This window comes from Pipra filicauda, unplaced genomic scaffold (assembly GCF_003945595.2).
Source record: "Pipra filicauda isolate LSUMZ 115617 unplaced genomic scaffold, ASM394559v2 scaffold12_size5214236_pilon, whole genome shotgun sequence".
In the NCBI taxonomy this organism is placed as follows: Eukaryota; Metazoa; Chordata; class Aves; order Passeriformes; family Pipridae; genus Pipra; species Pipra filicauda.
In genome coordinates, this window is record NW_024103763.1 from 5,177,387 (window position 1) to 5,199,288 (window position 21,902).

The 21,902-nt window shown below is 34.8% G+C and overlaps 1 protein-coding gene across 1 annotated transcript in view; it reads right to left on the minus strand.

Annotated features, from left to right (window-relative positions):
* Positions 1-5,456: 5,456 nt before the first annotated feature.
* MOSPD2 (motile sperm domain containing 2) overlaps positions 5,457-21,902 on the minus strand; it is a 31,168-nt gene continuing 14,722 nt past the window's right edge. The window contains exons 6-14 of the mRNA XM_039378157.1: positions 20,800-20,838; positions 19,902-20,026; positions 16,418-16,588; positions 13,529-13,641; positions 10,026-10,122; positions 9,153-9,249; positions 8,369-8,498; positions 8,014-8,116; positions 5,457-7,511 (exon numbers count right to left, since the gene is read on the minus strand). Coding sequence (XP_039234091.1) covers positions 7,365-7,511; positions 8,014-8,116; positions 8,369-8,498; positions 9,153-9,249; positions 10,026-10,122; positions 13,529-13,641; positions 16,418-16,588; positions 19,902-20,026; positions 20,800-20,838 — 1,022 coding nt within the window. The 3' untranslated portion in view covers positions 5,457-7,364. The remainder of the gene's footprint in view (positions 7,512-8,013; positions 8,117-8,368; positions 8,499-9,152; positions 9,250-10,025; positions 10,123-13,528; positions 13,642-16,417; positions 16,589-19,901; positions 20,027-20,799; positions 20,839-21,902) is intronic.

Below are 21,902 nucleotides of genomic sequence, written 5' to 3' on the forward strand. Positions count from 1 at the left end.
CATGTCATGCCACCTACTGCAATTAGTCAGCTCTATCCAAGTGACTTACTTTGATACAGTGCAGAAGAACATGAGAAGACACCACATGTTGCACAGCACCAGCTCATTATCCTGACTCATCCCAAATTATGTTCAAGAAGAGAAATTACTTCTGAATTAAAAATATTTTCCTTTAATCACAAAATTGAAAGCTTCTATCCTCTCTACCAATTGGTCCCAGCTCTATTTTGATCCATGAATACATTAAAATGAGTGAATCTTCACGGTCCAAAAGTTGGTAAACTTTTTGGCACATCATTTTATGTAAGGTAACCTGTTTTGGCACATCATTTCATGTAACATTTTTGATTAATGACATCACAGTCATTATAGCTGGAGTGGCAAATGTGATCATTTTGGATGTAGTTTTCCATGTGTGTAATGGCAATAAAACCAACCTGTTCTACAGGATTTCTGTTATGATAAATATATGAAAAGGCAGCAAATGCTCAAATGCTACAAGGATGGCAAACAGGGACAAAGCTGAAAAGACATTACAGAATGAGCAAGTTCATTTCAGTCACTGGAACAGGTTCCCCAGGGAAGTGGTCAGGGCACCAAGCTAAAGGTCAAGGAGCGTCTGGGTGATGCTCTTAGGCATATGATTTAGCTTTTGGTAGTTTCTGAGGAGTTGGACTCTGACACTTATGGGTTCCTTCTGACTCAAGCTACTCTATGATTCTACGACCCTTGTCTGTGAATCTCCTGTAAACATGGGATGGCTCTTCCAAACATTCTTGGGTTTTCCAGGGATTAGCAGGAACAACATTGTATTTTCAATTACAATAAATAATTCCAAGGAGAATTTTAAAAAGGAAGTGTAGTCCTGTGTTTTTCCTGTATTTCTGTATCTGAAAGCTTTGCCATTTGTTGGGTCAGGCTGCTATGAGATGGTACCTATGTGACCAAGGAAATTCAGATATTTTTCCAAAATGAAATGGTTAATGGAAGGTATTCTCATTGAAAATGGACAGAGCACAAAATCATTCTGTCTACCTTGTCTTTTCAGTGTGCAGCTTAGAGTAGACAAAACCAAGACACAGCTCCTTCCTTGGCTACCTCACCTTTTGTTTATTTTGTAATACTTCTCAAGTTTTCCAGCAGATGCACTTAGGCAAAGTAGTGAAAGAAGCTAGTTACTCTTTCTGTGATGCTTTTGCAATTTCTCCTCAATTTGGGAACTTGCTGGAGTAAGTGAATGCTCTCTCTGAAGATTCTCAGAACAGTATCTGAACTGGTTCCCTACATTCCTCATCCATATAGCAATACAGGATAGTCAGCATAGGAATATTGGAGTGTACTTTCAGTATGGGCTGGGAATAAATGATTTAACACCTAAACTCCTACACACATTCAATGTGGGGAAGATGCATCATGTCAATCACAATGCCTGATAGAACAGCAATATCCGAGATTATCTATACATCAACACATATCTGTTCAGGATTGTATTTAAAATTTGCAACACATTAGTATGAAGGAGCATTTCTGTCCTGAGGTTTCCCACACCTAATTCCAGAATGGACTGAGAAGTCATGTTTATACATCCTTTTTGCAGAACAAAGTCCATTAAACTGTGAACTCAAGAAGAAAAGGTGATTTTCTCTAGAACACACTACAAAATCTTTTTATGAGTCATCACCATCAGCTGCAAGTTTCAACTCCAAAAAGAATTGTAAAAATAATAATAAAAAAAAAAAGATAAATGCTACTTGGGTACAGGAAAAATGGACTTCAGGGCATGAGAATTATAGTAATTCAGATGCCATAGGTCAATCATCAATCTGTAATTGTCAGTTGCACCAGATTAATGAAGCATTTGTGGTGTTTGCCCAGATCCACTTTTCCTTTCAGTAATTTATCAATTGTAGCATTCTTGAGAAAAAGCTTAACAAATTCTGTTTATGCTTGTTTTTTCACACTACTATTGTAATCTATATTTATTTAAATGGTGTTCCTCATTTCTGACATTTTCCCTGAGGCTTGAAGAACAGGTGTTCAGATATAGCTCCAAGCTGTCAAAAATAAAACTGGCAATTATTTTAACAGACACAGAGCTGAGGAAATAAAAGAGAGTTGTAATTTTGAAAAATGAAATGCCACACAGGATTTGTTAGGCTACATCATCATTGCCCAGAGGATATCTTAATTCAGATTTCATCATAAACACAAAATGAGATTATGGTCATGGTGGGACTGATAGTGGAGAATTGGATTTGAGCTCTCTTGTCCAAAGCTTTTCTTTGCAAACCTAAGGAAAACACAGTGGATCAGACCCTATCAAGGTTGTTTTTGATCCCTCTCCTGAGCTCAAAATTAGAGGAACACTTACTCTAGAGAGACCACTTAGATAACCTGCTGTGGGAAGACCATATCGTTATGTAGCATTTTTCCACTTTGCCCTCCTGACTGTCTGGATAAAAACTAACACGAGGGTGAATCTTTATCACTTACTTTCTCATTGAGCAGCAATGCAGGTTTATTGTGTGGCTACTTCATGGTATCTTACATACATGTACTGGAACAACATGAGTAGATGTAACCTTTATTTGTAGTTGAGTCTGTAACAAAACGTACATATTCAACTATCTGTTCTGGCAAGTTCCCACAGGTCAAGTGTTTTGCTGCTCAGTCAAGTAAGTTTGTACAGATTCATGAGCAAGTTCTGATCAAGACTAAAGAAAAGAGAGGCAAGTTAATGCTTTTGCAAAAATGAAAAAATAATAAATCCTTGAATACTTTTGAGAAAATCACTGCATCAAGTGTTGGCCTATCCTAAGAGCTAATCAAGATGAAGGAAACACATAATTTATCATCCTTTTAAATACGATATTTTTAAGAGAAAGGAAAACCTTCACAAATATTTTGTGCAAAACCACCAAGTGACAGTAAAATAATGAATATATTCTACCGCTGACTAGAGAAAACGAAAGATAAATAAACAGAAGCTACAGAGCTTTTTTTCATATTCAGGTTTTCCAGCATTTCAACCAGCTCCAATGCCAGCAAAACTAGTACTAAGTGAATAAAGTATTACTAACAGATACTAACATATCAAAAGACCCTGAACTGGCACAAGAAAGATTGTATCAGTCCTTTGGGTAGGCTACCGCTACACTTTAGACTATGGTGAAGATTACAATGACTGGCAACTGATAAACAGTTAGTTGGTTTTTTGTTTTTGTTTTCTTTTTTGTCTAAAGGGTTTCTTATATGGACTTTATTATTAACTTCAGGACAAATTGCCTACTGCAATCTAAAAAACAAGTGCTATTAGCTGCAATCATACAACAATAATTCCTCACACAGTGCTTCCTTCAGTGTTTAGCAAAACAGAAGTGACTTAGAGCATGACAAACAGGTAGGCTGATGCATCAGTCTTGTGAATAAATTAAGCCAGGAGCTGAGATACCAACAGGTAAAAATCTGGCAAACTGCTGACTCCGCTCATACAACTCGGGAATTTCAGTACTTCTACTCAGAGGTAGCAAAGTAGTAATTGCACAGATCTACCTATATCGGTCCCAGCAAAGGACAGCATGTGGAATTTCACTCACCTCCTCTACAAACAAGGAAAACCTCTCACAACTGGCACATTCCTGGAGAGGTGGTTTTCCTGCACTTTATTTTTTGAGTTGTATCTATGTGTATTACTGTATGCAAGCACTATAAAAGTGTCAAAAGTAAGATCAGTGAGGTTTGAATCGAAAAGTGGGACTGAAACGATTCAGAAAACTGAAAGTGGGAGGTCACATTTCTCAGCAGTTGCAGAAGACAGAACCAGAAGCTACTGAAGCTGAAGTGTGCCCAAGAAACAGGCATATTGAAAAGCATGCCTAATTGGAATCATTAACTTATCATCACTTACCTGTGTTAACACAAACGTAATGGAGATGTAGCAACTGCTGTAACACCAGGTTGATAATTCCTCAGTGAGCCATCTTCCAGGGAAAATAAGACACGCACTGCAGAAACTGACTGAAGATGTCTTCTTCAACCTCAGAAAAGAAGACTCAACCTGCTCTTCTTGGCTAATTAGAACTGATTAGCTCTTTCTAGATGAACACATATACTGTACATACAGACACCCTTGTGTCTTGAACACAACACCCTACAGAATGACTACGAGACCTAAACCAGTGAATTCTTACAGCCACCTGTGATGGACTTTGCAGAACAGTTCTATTTGTTCTATTATTCTGACTGAATGTCCACTTTCACAACAAAGGCATAAAAAATGAATGAACTAACACCGTGCTTAATAACAGATCAGCATTTATACCCTTACACTTTAGTGCAACTACATAGAAAATATGAGGATCCCCAAGGCAGCGCAGTGACTTAAAATGCTCTCCACAAAATCCCATACAGTCAACAAACCCCATATAAACTAAAAACCTCTGGAAGCACCGGCAAAATGTTTGAGAACTTGAAGGCAGACATTAGAGACAAATTAGTTACAGCAGGGACTCACTGATGAAATACAAAGGCAACTTAAAAACCCTGCTCCTGGCACTGCTGCCTGTCACATCTGTGGCTGTTTTTGGTTTTTTTTTTTTTTTTTTTTTTACAAAACGTCTAATCTTTTACATAGTAAAAAAATGAAGCTCAGAACAGGGTACAAAAATTACTTACTAGGAAGGGAGCATGTGGTCTTTTGGGGTACAAACTGCCAATTTTTAGGTTTACAATCATTGCTGTCTCTTAATTGTCTGTAAAAGCCAAGGTTAACCACTACTCTGCAATGAGGGAAAGGAAAACTAAATCTTAGATCTTGATAGTTCATGTAATCAAATCTTATTTTGTGAATTGCCTAAAGTTCTAAAATGCCCCAGCTTTATAAACCAAGTTTCATGTACTGTAAAAAAGTAAAAAATTTGAAAACAATCTTTTGTCTATTCTCTCAATTTTGGGTACCAAATCATGTTACTGCTGTGAACTGTGTAATGCAGTGTATGTTAAACACAAAACCTGCCAAAATGGACTGGCTGAAATCTGTGTTTCTGAGGGCTGGCAAATGAAATCTGAAACTACAACTGACAACTGGGAAAATACTGGGAAAATGCTTTGTGATGATGGAAACAACGAAGTTCTCACAGAAGAAAAACATGGAAGTTGACCATTGTCAATGTTAAGCTAAGAAAAGGTACTGTTACTTTGCCTCTTTTTTTTTCTTATATATATTTTTCCATTTACTGTGCGATGTTTAGACGACAGTTCATTTTACCGAGATACACATGGATCTGCTTTGTGGTACCATTCTACATTTGTCTGACAAGTATCATCACAGCTTCTGTTCAACAACAGACTACTACAACAATCATTACCATATTGACTGATCTCATATTAAGTATCTGCAGACTAACAAGAAAACGTCAGGAGATACAGCTATGTTTAAGAGACTAAACATTCAAGACTGTGTATTTCCTCATATTTATTTTTTAACTGTATTTTTCTAAAACATATTAAAATAGAAAAGATGTTCATCTGATTTATCATACAAAGAAAATACCAATAACAAAATAAGTAATAAAATACTGAAATATATGAAAGCACCAAAACATTAAAATATTCATATTGGCAAAGACTCTTAAGAATATATTTCTTGCAATTTTACAATAAAGTGCTATTCAATCCACTCCAAAATAGGAATTGGTATTTTAATAGCATGGTTATTATTATCTTAAGGTTACAAATTACTTCGTTACCTTTCTCAATAAGACAACAACCCACTTTGTTGGAAGCAAAACATTTGAGTTGCATGCACATAAAAATAACCCAAGTAACAGCTTCATAATAAGCAGTGAATAATATAAATTGCCAACTCATTAGGAAAACAAAATACTGAGAAACAAACTGAACAGAAATGAGATTAATGAAAAATTAAGAAAATGCAGATGTGGTAAAACATTGTATAAATTAAGAAAGGACAGAAGACTGTGTGCCAAACATTTCTGTAATCTTGCTTTTTAAATGGTATTTTTTTTAGTAATCAAATTGCTGGCTTTTTTAGTTAATCTGTTTATTAATGCATTATTTTAAACTGCCCTTTTCTGTTTCCCAGAAATGATCCTAGATCGGCAACACACTGTAAACAAAAAGACAGAAGCAGAGTATGACCTTTATTCTTCCTCAATAATTGCTTCTCATCTATTGAGGTCAGCAGACAAAACTAAATGATCTGTTACAAAGCCAATTTGTAGGAAAAATTAATTCTAGTAATGGAATTATTTTAACTTTTTAGATCTCTTTAAAAGTGAAAATCTTAAATGTATGAAAGATACCATCAGTCTCCTTTTAAGTTTTTATCATTTTAATATACATATTTACAGCAATGAATACAAAGAATTCTTGTCAGCAAAGTTCTCACTAGCTTCATTTGCCATTTCCACAACAGTTTCTGTGAAATGGCAGATATAATACTTTTATGTTGCCTTCTACACTATTTAATTCCTGGTTTGACTGGCTTTCTTCATAAATTCATCTGTAATTTAACCATATTGCACAACTCAGAGTAAGTTCTTACACCGACTATTTAATAGCCTTTTTATGAGCCATTAATAGGCTATCACAATCCAAAAGGCAAGTCACACACTCCTTCTGCAATTTGAATACAAGTTCCTTTACAAAAAAAGAAAAAAAAAGAATAGGAATAGTGTCTTGTGTGTACGTTACTTGGTAAGAAATATTTACAGTAACTTTGCATTCAGAAGAAGCAAAATAATAAGGAATTAAACCAATGAAAGCAGTGAGTCTGAATTACCAAAATAATTACTAACAAATATCTTCCTTTATATGTGCAAGTACACAGATTATATAAAAAAATCTGCCTGTACTACATAATGCCTGTAAATTTTCCTGAATGAACAGATTAACCTTAGAATACATTAAGTTGACTGCTTATATCTTCTATGAGAGTAATTCAGAATTTAAGAATGAATATGATGAAAAGAAATGAAATATTGTATTTGAAGCAGTTGAATAAAGGAAAAAAATCTAAACAGCTTAAATATTGTATGTGGTTTCCTCCTTCCAGTTCAGTAGTTTTTATTGAGTTGTACAGTGAAAATAGGCCCTAGCTCTAACATCTTCCTCATGCCCTATTCTAATTGTCAGCTTAGACAGTGATTTCAGTATTTTCATTTGCTGGTCATTCATTTCTTCTTTTTTTTTTTTTTCCCCCCCAGCAAACTGTATCCTTGTTCATTGCTGTAGGCTCACAAACCTCATTTTGGCAGTTCCAGAATCTGAGTGCAGCACTGCAATCTCTTCTACTCCAACACACCACAATAGGCAGCAGCACATCCAGGGCACAGCAACTCTCTTTAGCTTCTCTGGGCAGAAGCCAGGTAGAAGCAGAAGGCAGCAACAGTAACTGATAGCAAAGATAAAACAACTGACAACTGCTGGAACCAGAGGCAGCGATTCATCTGCTCTTCAAGTCTTTTATTAATTTGCAGTAAACGAGTTAGCTGAAAATAGAACAGTTTCATTAAATTAGAATTACTGTGCATGAAAGTACTCAGAAATTTTGAGCTATTTAGACATTAACTATAAGCATAGAAAAAAAAAAAAGACTTCTCACAGTGATCCCTCAGCAATACCTTTACTATCACTACATACTTCAGGATTCTGTTCCATAAAGGAGCTTCAAATCTTAAGTTATGGGTAACCCATACAGCCTGTATCAAGCAGGTAGCATCTTTACACTAGGAAGCAAAAGATACCACTGAGGCTCACTGGTACCCCAGATCGGTATGTACGTAAAAGCAATGAGCAAACTGCACTGAAAGTAGCATTTTATTAAACCACTGTCATTCAACAAAGTAATTAAACCACTATGACTGATTTAGTTACTTTCAATTGCTGACCTTTTCAAATAGTATAATTTCCAAGGTACCAAAAAAGTTCAGCAAAAATTCTTTTTATCTTATAATTTTGTTCAGTATGCAGCACAAAGGAATACAGTAGTACCTGTACATGTAAATCTTCATTTGTTTTTGCTGGAACATTAAACGCATTGTCTTTTAATGTCAGAGAAGAAGGCTTACTGCTTTCTATGACATGACACCTGAGCCTGTGAAAAGGGAACAAAAATGCACACTAAAAATCACAAATTTATTGCAACATTTTATAATTAATAGTAAACAGTCTATCTAACAGTTATTATATGCTCTTTATTATCTGTTCCGGTTGAATAATTTTTAAAATGACTACTGCAATGATAGCTTGAAAAGGCTTCTTCAGTTCACCAATGACATTTTGAAAGCTTTCGATCTAGAAAGCAAGAGTACAAATATCTGTGTGCTCAGTTAAAACATAACTTCACCTATGTTCCATCACTTTGGTCCTAGGGACATCTTTCCAGAACTGAGTCAGTTCTGGTGCACCTGCTCCAGAAGACTGATCCATTTCTGCTGCCATTATAAGGAAGCGATCCTGCAGAGAAGCTGAAAAACCTGCCCTCAAAGAAGAAAAAAACCCAAATCAATAAATGTGTGCTTAGATAAAATGACAATATTACAAAGAGTATAGAAGTATTTTGAAAGTGCTATAAAATGAGAGCTGGTTGATTGCAGGACACCAGAAAGTGACCTACTAGAAATAAAAATAACGAAATCATTCTCTAAAGCTCAATAATTTTGATTACAGTTTTCCCAAAATTATATAGTTTTAACAGAACTAGTTTCATCTGAACAATTCAAAAGCAACCCAGAATTTTATAAAGAATGCATTCACCAGCAAATTCACTTGTCCTTGCAACAATTTAGGAAACTGACTTACTGCAGATAAACTCCCACTGTACTAGTGAACAAGAGAGACAGCCGCCAATCAGGCTTTTTGTTTTTTAAGACAAGAAACAGAATGGGCTGAAGATAACAGTTGCTTATACCTAAGTGGAGTAGTAAATCAGTATGGGCAGTTACTGAAATGTTTCCTGACATCCATGCTTTTTTAACATATAGTAACATTCTCAAACAAGTCAAGCAGACATAGGTGTCAGTCAGTCTTAAACACCGGCGAGCACACACAAACATCAGTATTTAGAGCATCAATCTATTAATAAAACTTGTCCAGACTTCTTAAAAATGGTATTGTAAATTTTTACTTACCACCATGAAGAGAGACTATTATATCCAGTGATGTGCCAGGTTCACAGCTGCTGTTACTGGGTTTAACCCTGTATTTTTCAGGAGCAGTTGTTCTCACCTATAAACAAGAAATACCAAACATAGAGTAAGTGCATGCACAAACTACAACTGCTTCATAACCTCCCTCATTCTTTAATAACTAAATCCCAAAAAGCTTGAATATTAGGACAAGTCTCTAAAATACATAATTTTGTAGGAGGAATATTATTCTGGTATTTGACTTCTTCCTCCTCTCAACCACTTTTATCTTTCTTTTCTTGCATTTGCTATTTTTCCTTTGCATACATATTTAAAAACAGCCAAGAATATCAAGTGGATTACCCGTTATAATTTTTAATATGAAATATGGAAACTTTAGTTATTTCAGTGCACAGAGAACACAAAATATGGAAAAAAACCACAAAGATGCAAGTCAACTCAGTATTTCTGAAGCAAATATAACTGCATTCATTCTTTTGATGTTGACATTTGCAAATGGATCTCCATCATTCTGGAGCATTACTAAATTGTTTCCAGCCAATATTTAAAAAGAAGAATTCTAAAAAGATGACTTTTCCAAGCTCAAGCCTTTCTTCTTCAGGAAGTATTAAACTCTCACTAAAAAACTAACCATCACTATAGCTCTTTCCCAGTCAGTGCTCCAAAGATTTGTAATACTGATTATCCCCTTAGAGGTGGCACATTATAGGCATAAATTCAGCCAGAAGATTTCTTTGATCTGCTTCAAACATCACAACAGAATAAAAAAAATGGGTTTAATAGCATTTCTTCTTCCTTAACAAGTAAAAATTACACATTTAGTAAAGCAAAACAAGTCACACATAAAACACTTACTTTAAAAGCCACTACATTTTTAGTGACATTTGTGAGAACTATCAAACATTTTTTCTCTCCAGTTTCTTTGGATCCAAAATATAGCTCTTCTGCTGGGCTAACAGGAAATTTGAAAATAATTAGTTTCTTCAAATTATCTTTACAACATATCATAGAAAAAACCTGACCACACCTACAGGAACATAAAATACTTTCAACCCTGCAGCTACAGTCAGTATAAACAGATTTTCATAAAACAAAGCTGTGAAAACACAATGCAGAAGAAATTTTGTAGTGAAGCTGAGGGTTGACTCATGACAAGTGGAACTAGCTGCCTCAGCTGATTACTACCCTTGACTTCTCCCATCTGGAAGAGCATGACCAGCTGCAACAACAGGAAGAACCAACATATATATAGAGTCAGCCACTGCATCTTAAGAGCATTATGTTAAGGGAAAGTATTGCTGATTTTAATTTATGCTAATTTTAAAGAATATAGGATGTCATAGACAGGGAGTAATTATCACCTTGTACATCTATCCCAGTACTGATATAGTGCACTGCAACTGGCAATCATTTCAACCAGTACAGCTAAATTCACTTGTACTTATGAGTCAGTCTTTGCATATTTGTGGTATCACATGCATAAATAAAGTTATTGCTTGTTTTTAATATTCTTGTGCAATTATGAGAGTCATGCATGAAATATTTTAAACCACATCAAACACAACTAATTTTGGATAAGCCTTCAAACAAACACTACTAGGCAAAAGGTAGGGCACGCTCATCTAAGTTGAAAGGAAACGAGTAACAAGTCAAAACGTTTTCTTTCATTATGTCACAGGAGCACACAGAGAACCGCTGCACTACGCAGTACTACAAAACTGCAGATTCTTTTAACAGAAAACCTTTTTCAAAAAATATGGTTTTTATCCCTTGCCCTCTTTTAGAATGCCGATTTCATGTTAGTTTGACTTCCTTCTCAAAAGATCTCCTTTTACAGTATGAATCTTTTCTTCTCTCACTTAAAACAAAGCAGTGCATTGGCTGAGAAGAAAAACCCTTGGTGCTGTAGGGCAAGCCTGAATGCCCATGCTGGAAGCGGATTCCAGTGGTGACTGCGCATGTAGGGGGTGCTGATATTCTAAAATGCAGTAGACAGTCCACATGACAAGAATATATATTTTTTTTTTTGGTGGGAAAGAAGGAAGTGTGCCAAATAAGGCAGAAACCAAGAAACTGATGGGTTTAAAAACAGCTTCATAGAGTAATTCTATCTCCTCATCCTCTCAGTATTTTTTTCATTTCCAAATTCTCAACTTAAGTAACCAATGATCAGTAGGGACAGGAAGGATTGTATCTACAAAGTATTTTGGCTATCTTAATATTGTACTACTGCACTGTGTGTTACAGCAATTGCAAGATAAACCATAAATGAGACAGGAAAATATTAATATTAATTAGCATCAAAACAAACCACAAAAAGATCATTTTGCTAGAACCTGATCTTTCTTGTTCTACCACTGTGTCTATTGGCCAAAGAAAACAAACAAACGAAAAAAAAAAAAAAAATGGCTTGAGGGCTACTACTCTGTGAATTTTGTCTGTGAAATCAAGCAGTTCCACAGTGTTGGGGGTGGGTGAGGTGTAGCTGTTAGGAGGATGGGCTGTTTAAACAAACACCTAGGCTTTTTAATTTTCACAGAAACACTACTCTGATGTGTGTAATGTAACCACTTCACTTGTACTACAAATTCTCGTTCCAAAAGACACCACACGAGCTGGTCTTTGCCAGACAGTGAAAGTAAATGGCTGCTTTGTGTTGTACCAAAGTCATTTATTGGGGAAGAAAGGCAGAGGCCAGCCCTTTCCTGTAAGGTGTGCAAGGCAAATACAACAGTGATCTAAATGAGGGAGTCACCTCTGTGAGTGTGACTACAAACACAAAAGAACACAAGGACCCAGCTTTGGTCCACAATTTCATGGTGCTAGAGCTGCAGTGCCTCAGCTTCCTGGTCAGGCTCCAGGGGCAATGCTGGGATCAGCAAGGATGTAAGTTAATCACAGTGGCAGAGCTTACAGTCACTGTGATAGGTGCTCACAACTGATTACAAATGGCACTGTTTGTTATCAGTTCAATCAACTTCAGTGTCCTGAGAATCACTGCAGGGAAATGAAAACTAATTCTGGTTTCAACAGAGTTATAGCATTGATGAAGAGCAACAACTGCACTCATGAGTCTACTTTAAAAACAAAACAAACAAAGACAATGGAGATACCAATATTTTATTTTCCATGACTGCAAGGCTACAAGTATTGACACCTTTATACTTGACTAAGTTTGCTCTTCCATGTAGTTTACATCAACTGCAACCCTTATATTCAAGGGTAGCTTGAAATATTTTAAGAGAAAAAACAAAGGTATGTCTGGGGGGGTTGGGTGTTAGTTTTGCTTGTTTGCAATTTTTGTTGTTGTCTGCTTATGATATTTGTCCCCTTTTTTTTAATAAAAAGTAAGTGAAAGAAGACATCTCCTTTTGTCATTGTCCCAGAAAATTTTTTACATCTTTCTAAAATCACAATTCTGCTGTCTATGCCTTTGTCCTGCCATACAAGACGCTACAGTTACAGAGAGGAGGTTTTTCATCTCAAAATTAGGAAAAATTTACATATACAAAATCATTAAATCATTTTTAAGCTAATGAGCATGTCATTATTCAAATTCATTCCAAAACTAATTCATTACAGCACTTAAAAATTAGCTAAGAAATTACCTAAAAATTAGACATTTTTCTTCATTCATCTAATAGCAAACTGTAAGTGAAAATAAAAGTTCACATCTAAATTAAATTCTAAACAAGCATCTTGACCTGAAAGGCAGTGAAAAGAAAAAGTGATATTGGCTAATTGATTTCTTTTTCCTAATTTAATGATAAAAAGCAAATTAACTGCAAGATGTAAGCATCTTTGACAAAAACTTCTGGGCAGATGTGTCATTTATATAGAGCACTTGCCACACAAAATAAATTGGACCCGTTCATTAAGTTTAAATGGTGCAAACTACTCATGTAGACATTTATACCATCTTAAGGTAAAAGAATTCAAGCAAGATTTAACAGTGAAAGTTGTCTTGGTAAAGCATTGTTTTTTCTTAAGCCAATGCAATCAAACAAAAACCACTGCTCTCATTTACAGATAAGCACAGGTTTAACTAAGTCAAATGGTTTCTCAATATAAATGAAACATTTCTACAATTCTATGAAATGCATACTTATCAGTACAAAAAGAATGCCTATGGTGACAAAAAGATTCACTAAAAACATGTAAAATCAGAAAAATCCTTTAAGTTTTGTAAAAATCAGTCTTAAAAAGATGCTTATAACTTGTTTTCCTCTAATAGTCTGAAAAAACAGTTTATTTTGAAAAGCAACTAGTTCAGTACTGAAGTGTCCAAGGTACATTGTAAAAAAAAAAAAAAAAACACCACAAAACAAAACAACAAACCTGAGGAAAATTATTATTACCTGATATGTAATAAAGGTCCTTTAAAAGTAGTTAATGCTTTCTTTGCATTTTTTGGTTTGACCTCTGTTTTGTCAGTTTCCTCTGATTTGGAAATGTGTTCTATAGAATTCATCTGAGTAAAAATGATAGTTACAATGATTAACTAGCAACCTAGATTACACACTACAGAATCATGCAGGCATTTCAAAGAATATGAGGAGGCTTATTTCAACAATTTACATATTACAAACCAAGCTTAATATGCATTCATTCTCCAAAGCTGCTTGAAATCCACTGAAGAAAGTGATTTGCTATAGAAGTTATATAACATAATAAACATGCATGAAACAAAACTTCTGCTTTGTTTTTTTCCCCCATGTATTTTCCTCATGCCTAAGTCAGTTTTTGAAAACTGCAGACACACTAAGTTACAGTACTTCAAATGTTTAAGAGAATAAAGCAATTATTCATCCAATGCAAAACTTTTCAGTTGAAACAGACGCCCCAATACAATCACTGCAACACTGAACAGAAAACACAGTAGCAATTCCACACTTGATCACATGGCAGAGTTGCTGAACATATCTTCATTACTTTTAGATGAAACTCTGAAGTATTGCAGAACATAAAAGAAATAATGCTGATTGAATTGGTGCATCCAAAACTGCACTTATCTTAGGTTCTGAGGGTTTTCCTCTATAACATTAAGAAAATACGTATCAGCAGGCCTGGACATCTTAGTACTACAAAAAAAAAAAAAAAAAAAAAAAAAAAGAACTCTGGAACTCAGGTGAGGGGGGAATGCAGAAGACTGAAAGAATTAGTGGCATCATGATTCAAGTTCAGCTGGTTGAAGAGTTTGCTTAGCCTCCTTTTTATTCCACTTAAAATACAGAGAAAAGACATGAAGAGAATTCAGTTCATGCAAGTTTTAAGCACGGAAATGAGAAGAATGCAAAATTTTATATTCTTTATAAAAAGAAACCACACAGCAACTTTTTTTATAATTTTATAGAAGTTATAGTAAAAGGTTAGTGTCTATATATAGTGCACTAGTTATATGCTGAGTTTTGTTCTACAAAAATTACAAGTGGAAATATAACTATAGAACAAAAGGTGGAGGCATCTACTGCACAGGCACTTACTAACCAAGTTTATCACTCATGGTTCCCTGTACTCTGTGGAAAGACACAGGTTCTTCTATGGGATAAGAGGAGGCTTACATATATTAAATAAATCAGATGAATTCTTAGGGGACAAGAGTCCCCTAAGAAAGCAAAGACCTGTAGTATAGAAAAATGAAGATAATGATCTCTCACAGATCACCTGAAACACACTAATTTTGAAGGTGGTCTTACTAAAAATTTGAATATTTATATTTAGATATATAAATAGATATTAGTCAAGTAAAATTAGTTAACTTGGAAATAAGAAAAGCCAACCATTCTGAGACAATAAGGGAGCATTTTTAAAAAACACATTTTAGAAAAGAATGTAACACTAAAGTGGCAAACAATGGTGCACTTGCTGTAGAAGAAAGAGCAAGTATTTTTAAATAGAAGAATTGAGTTCAAGAAAAACCACCTATTTTTTACAGAAACAGTACCAAAAACTAGATTTGATCTGAAATTCTAGAACTGTGTTAAAGGTAAGGCCTTAAAAGTGCCTTAAGGCTAATTGACACATGATGAATATAGAAGTCAATCACAGTTCATTGAAAAAAATTGAGTAGCAACTTGATTACACTGTATAAAACAAAATAATTATTTGTTTTATGGTATCTCAAGAGTAAAAAAAAAAAAAAAAAAAAGTAGAGTAGAAAGCTAGGTCACCCAGAAAAAATTAAAAAAACCCAAACACTGAGGCTTATTAAGCACCAAAGGCAACTCACACACTGAACAGGAGTTGCTCATATTTCTGCATCAGAGAATCATAGCTTGGAAAATACACTACAAGCAAAAGAAGCTACTGAGTCTAATGGTCAGGAAGTCACCATTGTTATGTAATGCTTCCTTTTGACCTTAAGGTCAGTGAAATTATCATTTTTCTTTTGAAAAGCTGGTCAAGTTGCAAAGAACAACTGAACTACTTAGTGAGCTGCATGCTTCAAATTATTCCGACAAACTTGGAACAGTAAATGAAACTGAAAGTGTAAGTATTCTACTCCATTAAACAGAAGTTTTGCAATGCATATTCCAAAATTAATTATGGCACTAAAGTGGTGAATTTCAGATTTTTCCTACTATTTTCACAAGCAATATCCTCTGTGATTATCACTGCATATTCCTAAACATCACTTCATGTGAACTTGAAAAAAAATGTAAAACAATGCCTTTATTTCTGGATTAACAACACTGCAGGAAGATTATGTTGTAAAACAGGACTGACAGAGTAGGAATACAATTTCTCCTGAGAATAAATGAAAATCTTTATACTTTGAGATTTTATCAATAATTTAAGAAAAAAATTAACATCCAATACAGTATAAATATTTAACTTAATATTTTCTCATGTACATACTGATTTAAGCAACTCAGAAACCTAGATGTATTTCAAGATGTACACCACTAAATATCCCAAGATTAAAAATAAACCAAATAGAAAAACATTACCTTTGAAAGCAGAAGAACAAACCCCCTTTTAATTTTACAATTCACTATATTCCAAGAGATAGACTAAGTATTTGGTACACATTTTACACACTCTGAAGTATCAAACTTGTCCTAACAGACTAAGAGCCAAGGTTGAAATGCAAGTATAATTTTTCAGTTTTACTGGTTTCTTTTGTCAAATTGGAAGACAGAACAAAACGTTAAAAAAGTTGAAACAAAGACAAATAACCAAAATGATATGCCTCTTGTCCCACTTTGTAACCATTTAGCTAGTCTTGTCTAAGTCTTCATAGATACCTTTTTCTGATTAAGATTTTGTGCTTCATTCAGCTCTCCCATCTCCTTGGTGTCTGAATCTAGCTCTTCTTTACTTTCATGCTCATCTTCATTAGTAATGGGCCCATTTTCACATAAAGGAGTTTGAAAATCATCATCAACCAGTGGAGGATAACTGTACTTGAAAGAATCCTAAAAGATAAAGATTTTTAAAGGAACAGTTGGTTATTTAGGAGTGTGAGAAGTGCCTTCTCTAGGATTTTTCAAACAGAAATACTAACAATTTTTTTTATTTCACATTACTTGTATGTTTCAATTATCCATTTTAAATTGTACCTCTGTGCAGAAAGCTGACACTTACCAGTAGTTTTTATTTTGCCATCAATAGACAAATAAATACTGTCATCCAATGAAGCCAGTAAACTGGAACTGTTATTTATAGTTAGAGCAGAACTGCTGAAGCTGGTGTATCAAGAATCAGCATTTGGAGTCTTAATGCTGAAGTTCTCTTCCTAGTTCTAGAAGATGTGGTTTAAAACTTATGACAGCTATTTCTAAAACCACTCCAAAAGTGACAAACAACATCAGTTGTTCTTTGCATGTTCGTTTCATAATGGTCATTTTAGAAAAGGAAATAAAACCCAAACCCACAAAACAACCCCAAATAATCCTTGAACCTTAACCTAGTGTGTGGACCTTTAGCATATCCTCTGCAAGTCAGCCCTCAGTCTTTGGAATGCCAAATCAACTTAAAGACCACATTTAAGACATCTGAGTAATGCTGAAGCAGCATATTAAAGTTCTCAATGACCACAGTAAAGGTATCTTTTCTATTAAATGACCAGTAAAAACCAGTTTTTGCTAACTAGAAATCCTCTTAACATTCTCAAAACAGTTTTACCTGTTAGAAACAGTGTTTAAACAGGCATCTCTGTTCCTACTGCATTTTCAAACAGTTTTAAACTTCAAGTAAACTGAATTAGTCTGGCAGCTTTTCCAGTGGAAAAAAACCCTAACATAGCTTTGACTCCTGTGAGGCAGACTTGAGCAATGCCCACAGTTCCAAAACTACGTATCCAGCAGGGAGTTACAAAGGTGTTCCAAGAGAGCTCTCCACAAGTAAGTACATTTTCTCAAAACAAGGAAAAATGTGAGGTTGAGGGAAAAAAAGGGAAAAATCTTAGATGGGACCACTCAAAGAAACTACAAACAAAACAGCATACTTCCTATCATCTATAATCAAGGTGTAAACCTCTCCTATTCTTCAGGCTGTAGCAACAAAGACCTTTAGGTCAATGAAACAGGTATCCACCGGCTCAAACAATATCCTATTAAGGACTTGAAGGACAAGCTTTAAGCATCAGTTACAGACTAATCCACTAATAGAAGAAAATACTAAGACTCCAGATTGTTAGAAATATTGCAGCAGGCTTCCAGAATACTGGCACCCCCCATTTGCAAATACAAGACAAATATCCAGCTTCCTCAGCCAAACTGATAAAAAGCCTTTTTACTCCCTTCTAGCATGTGATGAAAGGCATATGACAAAAGTGACCTTAATAAAGGGAAGTCAATTTTGCTGCACACTTCACTTGGCCTCATTAATCCCTGGTACTGGATTGCTTCAGCAGCTGAACTCTCATCACTGGGATAACTCAAAGTCACAGCCTGTAGGTTTCAGTGACATGGGTTTATCTGCTAACAAGGTAAAAACCTCAGACAGGTAAACAAGACATTTATCCCATGCTTGATACATCCATTCTATAGACTTACAGCTCTCTTTTATCTAAATCTAAAGATCTCAGTATTAGCTAACAATTCTTCCAAATTATGACAAGTTAACAGCTCAAAATAACCATTGAGTGGCTAAATAACAAAGAAACTCAGTAGTTAGACAAAGTATGTGCTGGTTCAAAATACAGAGCTTTCATTATGCAGAGATCCAGCTGTTTTTCTGAAATTGTCAAAACCTCTGGAGTCAAGCAACTTTACTTCTATTCTTTATTTCTGCCACCGGAACTTATTATCCCAGACAAATGGTTTGGATAAGATGCCTCCATGACTAGGAAAGTTGTTAATGCTCTCAGAAGATGGGCAATACAGAGCCAACTTGATCAACAATCACTAACTGGCAATGAGACCTTCCAGGACCAATGCAGTATTAGGGATAACTAAGATTGTGTGCTCAGTCAGATGCTTCACAAGAACATTTAGCAAAGCCATAAATTCTTTCTTTAAACACATAACTCTAAGGTAAGATGGTCTAAAAAGCAGACTGGAGATATTTAGCTCCAAGGATGAAAAAAACCCACCCCTCTATTTCAACCATAGGACAATACCATAGCAGCCAAGCCCAGAATCACTAATAAACCCCATCCCAATTCCTTACTGAAGCCACTTCAGACATCATCAGCTCTTTCCTCAATACCCACTCCTGAAGTACAGCAATTTTTCCATGAAGAAAAAGGTTACCTTTTCTTCAAAAATCTCATGCAAAAGCACTTTTCAGAGGCTATTAATCTCAGTCAAATAAAAAGGCAAGGTAATTCCCAAGGTGATATTCTTTTATATTCCCAAAACAAGCTTCATATGCTCTGACCACCTGAACTTTCCCCTGAATTTATATACAAAGGAAGATGGACTCTCCTACTACTGCTGAACCACAACCATCCTTTTCTCCATATTGTTACTGCCATAACATCAAAAATACTTTAGAAAAGAAACTGTAGAAAAAGAACAATTAAAAGTAACTTCCCTGCAGTGGGCTTATTCTGTTACCATAAGTGGCCTATGAAAACTTAAAAGGAAAAACATCCTTTTTCTGCAAATTCTATTATAAAGATTACACAAACTAATCTACTAGATTATGCAAACTAATCTACTAGCTTTGTGAAAAGTGAAACCAGTTGTGCAACATGCTTGTGGCGTTCCACTCTTTAGATTGCACTGGAATGGGGTTCTGGTTCTGCTGAAGTGATAATACTGCCTGTACCATACACTTTGGAGCTCTACTACACTCTTTAAAAAGAATCTTCAACCATGTCTTAAAATGCAGAGCTAGAGACAACAAAGAATAACTGCAATATAATGGTCTTTAGTGAATTATAGCTTTAGAGCAGGACAACAACTCTCAGAGGGCCATGAAACCTCCTTTCTGTTCATAGAACTTGTTTAATAATCCAGCACTACCTGTAATTCATCAGGTTGGAAAAAAGTAGAAGGAAGAATGCACTTAAAACCTATTTTTTTTTAAAAGGTCTGAAAAACTATGTGATTTCCAGTGACTTGTAAGTGGATGAATGATTCAGAAAAACTATTTCTGTTTAAGACTGCCAGATGCCAAATTCTTATGAAGTTAACCTATTTTATATTTTCAAATTATCATTGGCAAAACAATTTCAAAACATTTCACATCTGTGAAGTGCCAACTCTCAACCCCGCACATGGAATTTATATAGGTGTCTCAATTTATTACAGAAGGGGCATGAAATGTTAATATACTCACAGTTCCACCCATGTGAGGTGGCAGATACTCTCCACTGATGTATTCCTGTACATCACTCTTGTTTGTGAACTTTAACATGCTTATTGCATCTGGGCCAAGCCAACCCTTCACGATTTTAAAAGCAGCTTAAAGACAAAACAAAAAAACCAAAGAGTATACATAAGTTGTCAGCAAAGGGGTTTTGTTGGGTTTTTTAATTATTTTTTTGTAGGATTTTTTTTCCTCCATATTGGTAGATCTTACACAACACAAGTGAGCTACATCCTCTAAGATACTTTTCAGAGCAGGTTCTGTACTTTTATAATGGGGATAAACAGTGTAAGGAAAAGAGTATTTACAGAGAGGATGGAAAAAGTATCTTTGATTTAATAACTGATAGATTTGTTGTCTTGGAATTTAGCCCAGGAAGTACTGAGGGGGTAAAACCAATTGTATTTTCAAATCTGACTGAGACAGGTTAGGAAAGATAAGTATACACTCTTCCTATCTGAAATATTTTGTTGATTTAAAGGATGCTTGTTTAGATCTACAAAGTATTTTCAAACACCATTGTTATTTCAGTGATGGTAAAACATGAATATACAGTAAAATATATGGGATTCCTTAAAGGATTCGAGTTGAAAACATTTAAGGAATAGACTAGTTTTCAAAGTCTCCCAGCCTTTAAAAACAACACAATGAATATGGATTCCATTTAAAGTATGATCCAAAATACAATGCTAGAAGGAAAAATAAAAGGTAAGCAATCATCAAATTGACAGATTGAAAGATCCATGCTTAAGAAATGCCACCATTCATCTGTATTTACACAAAGCAGAAAAACACTTCCTATTTATGCCTCTACATTTTAAGAGTTATCACAATCTGAAGAGAGAGAAAGAAACAAACAACAACTTACCGTTCATTATCCATGGCATTTCAAATATTACTATCTTGGCTGAAAAGAAAAAATAAAATCTGAATGCCAAGTGTTAGGCATTTCTCTGTTTAAGAGTAAGCACAGCAATAATATTAATGTAAAAAGTCAATATTCACTTCAACACCTCCACGTTCCCTTCCCTGTAAAAGCAATTTTGTATAATTGTTTTTAAGTTGTATGAGCCTATTGCTATTACTATATAAAAACAATGGCTGTTCACTTGGAAAAGAGATAATAAAATTTTAAGTTCCATACTGTTTATATACTTCCTGGGATATTACTTTTCTGACATATTGTTACTAATAACTAATCTCTCAAGTAAGGCAAAGAAAGGCAAGATCTCAACCTGACCTAGAAAAGCAACTACTGAACAGGAAAAAGTTTAACTGGTATATTCAGCACCTCTTCTTCACAAAGAAACAAGTACTGTGAATCATTGTAAATCCATTTCCTCCAAATATTCCTGGTTTTAGCATATAAGTTTGAAAATACTTGGAAGTGTTCCAAAATGCTCTTGAATGTCAAAAAAAGAACAATGTTGCACTTGCCTTGATATTTGATTAAAGTTTTTAACTTTGATCAGCAAGCTGAAATCTAATATTCAGAGTTTAAGCAGTTTCTGTACAGAATTTCAATATTCACAAACATTTTCACCTAAAATTTATAACATGTTTAAGATGAGTTAGCAAAAGTTATTCCATGTTTGCCTATCCAAAAAAAAAATTGGCAGGCAAGTAAGCTTATCCAAGTGTGCACACAAACACGCCTTACTTATTTTCAGAATAAGCCATTGCTCCCTCAAATTTTCTATAGCTATTCATTCTTCATCCCCTGAAGAATTCTAAAGGATAAAAACTGTCATGCAGGTTTGTAAAGCTTCTACCCAAGTACCAACAAGCAATGGAAATAACAGGTCAATTCATTTCTAACATATTTTATATTAATTTTTAATATATAAAAACATATTAGATTATTACTTCATAAAAAGTTGCTTTTTGACTAATGTAAAATTTATTTACGAAGTTGTACTGACTTATGGACACAAAAATATTCTGACTCTGTAACATCCACATGTTCCATGT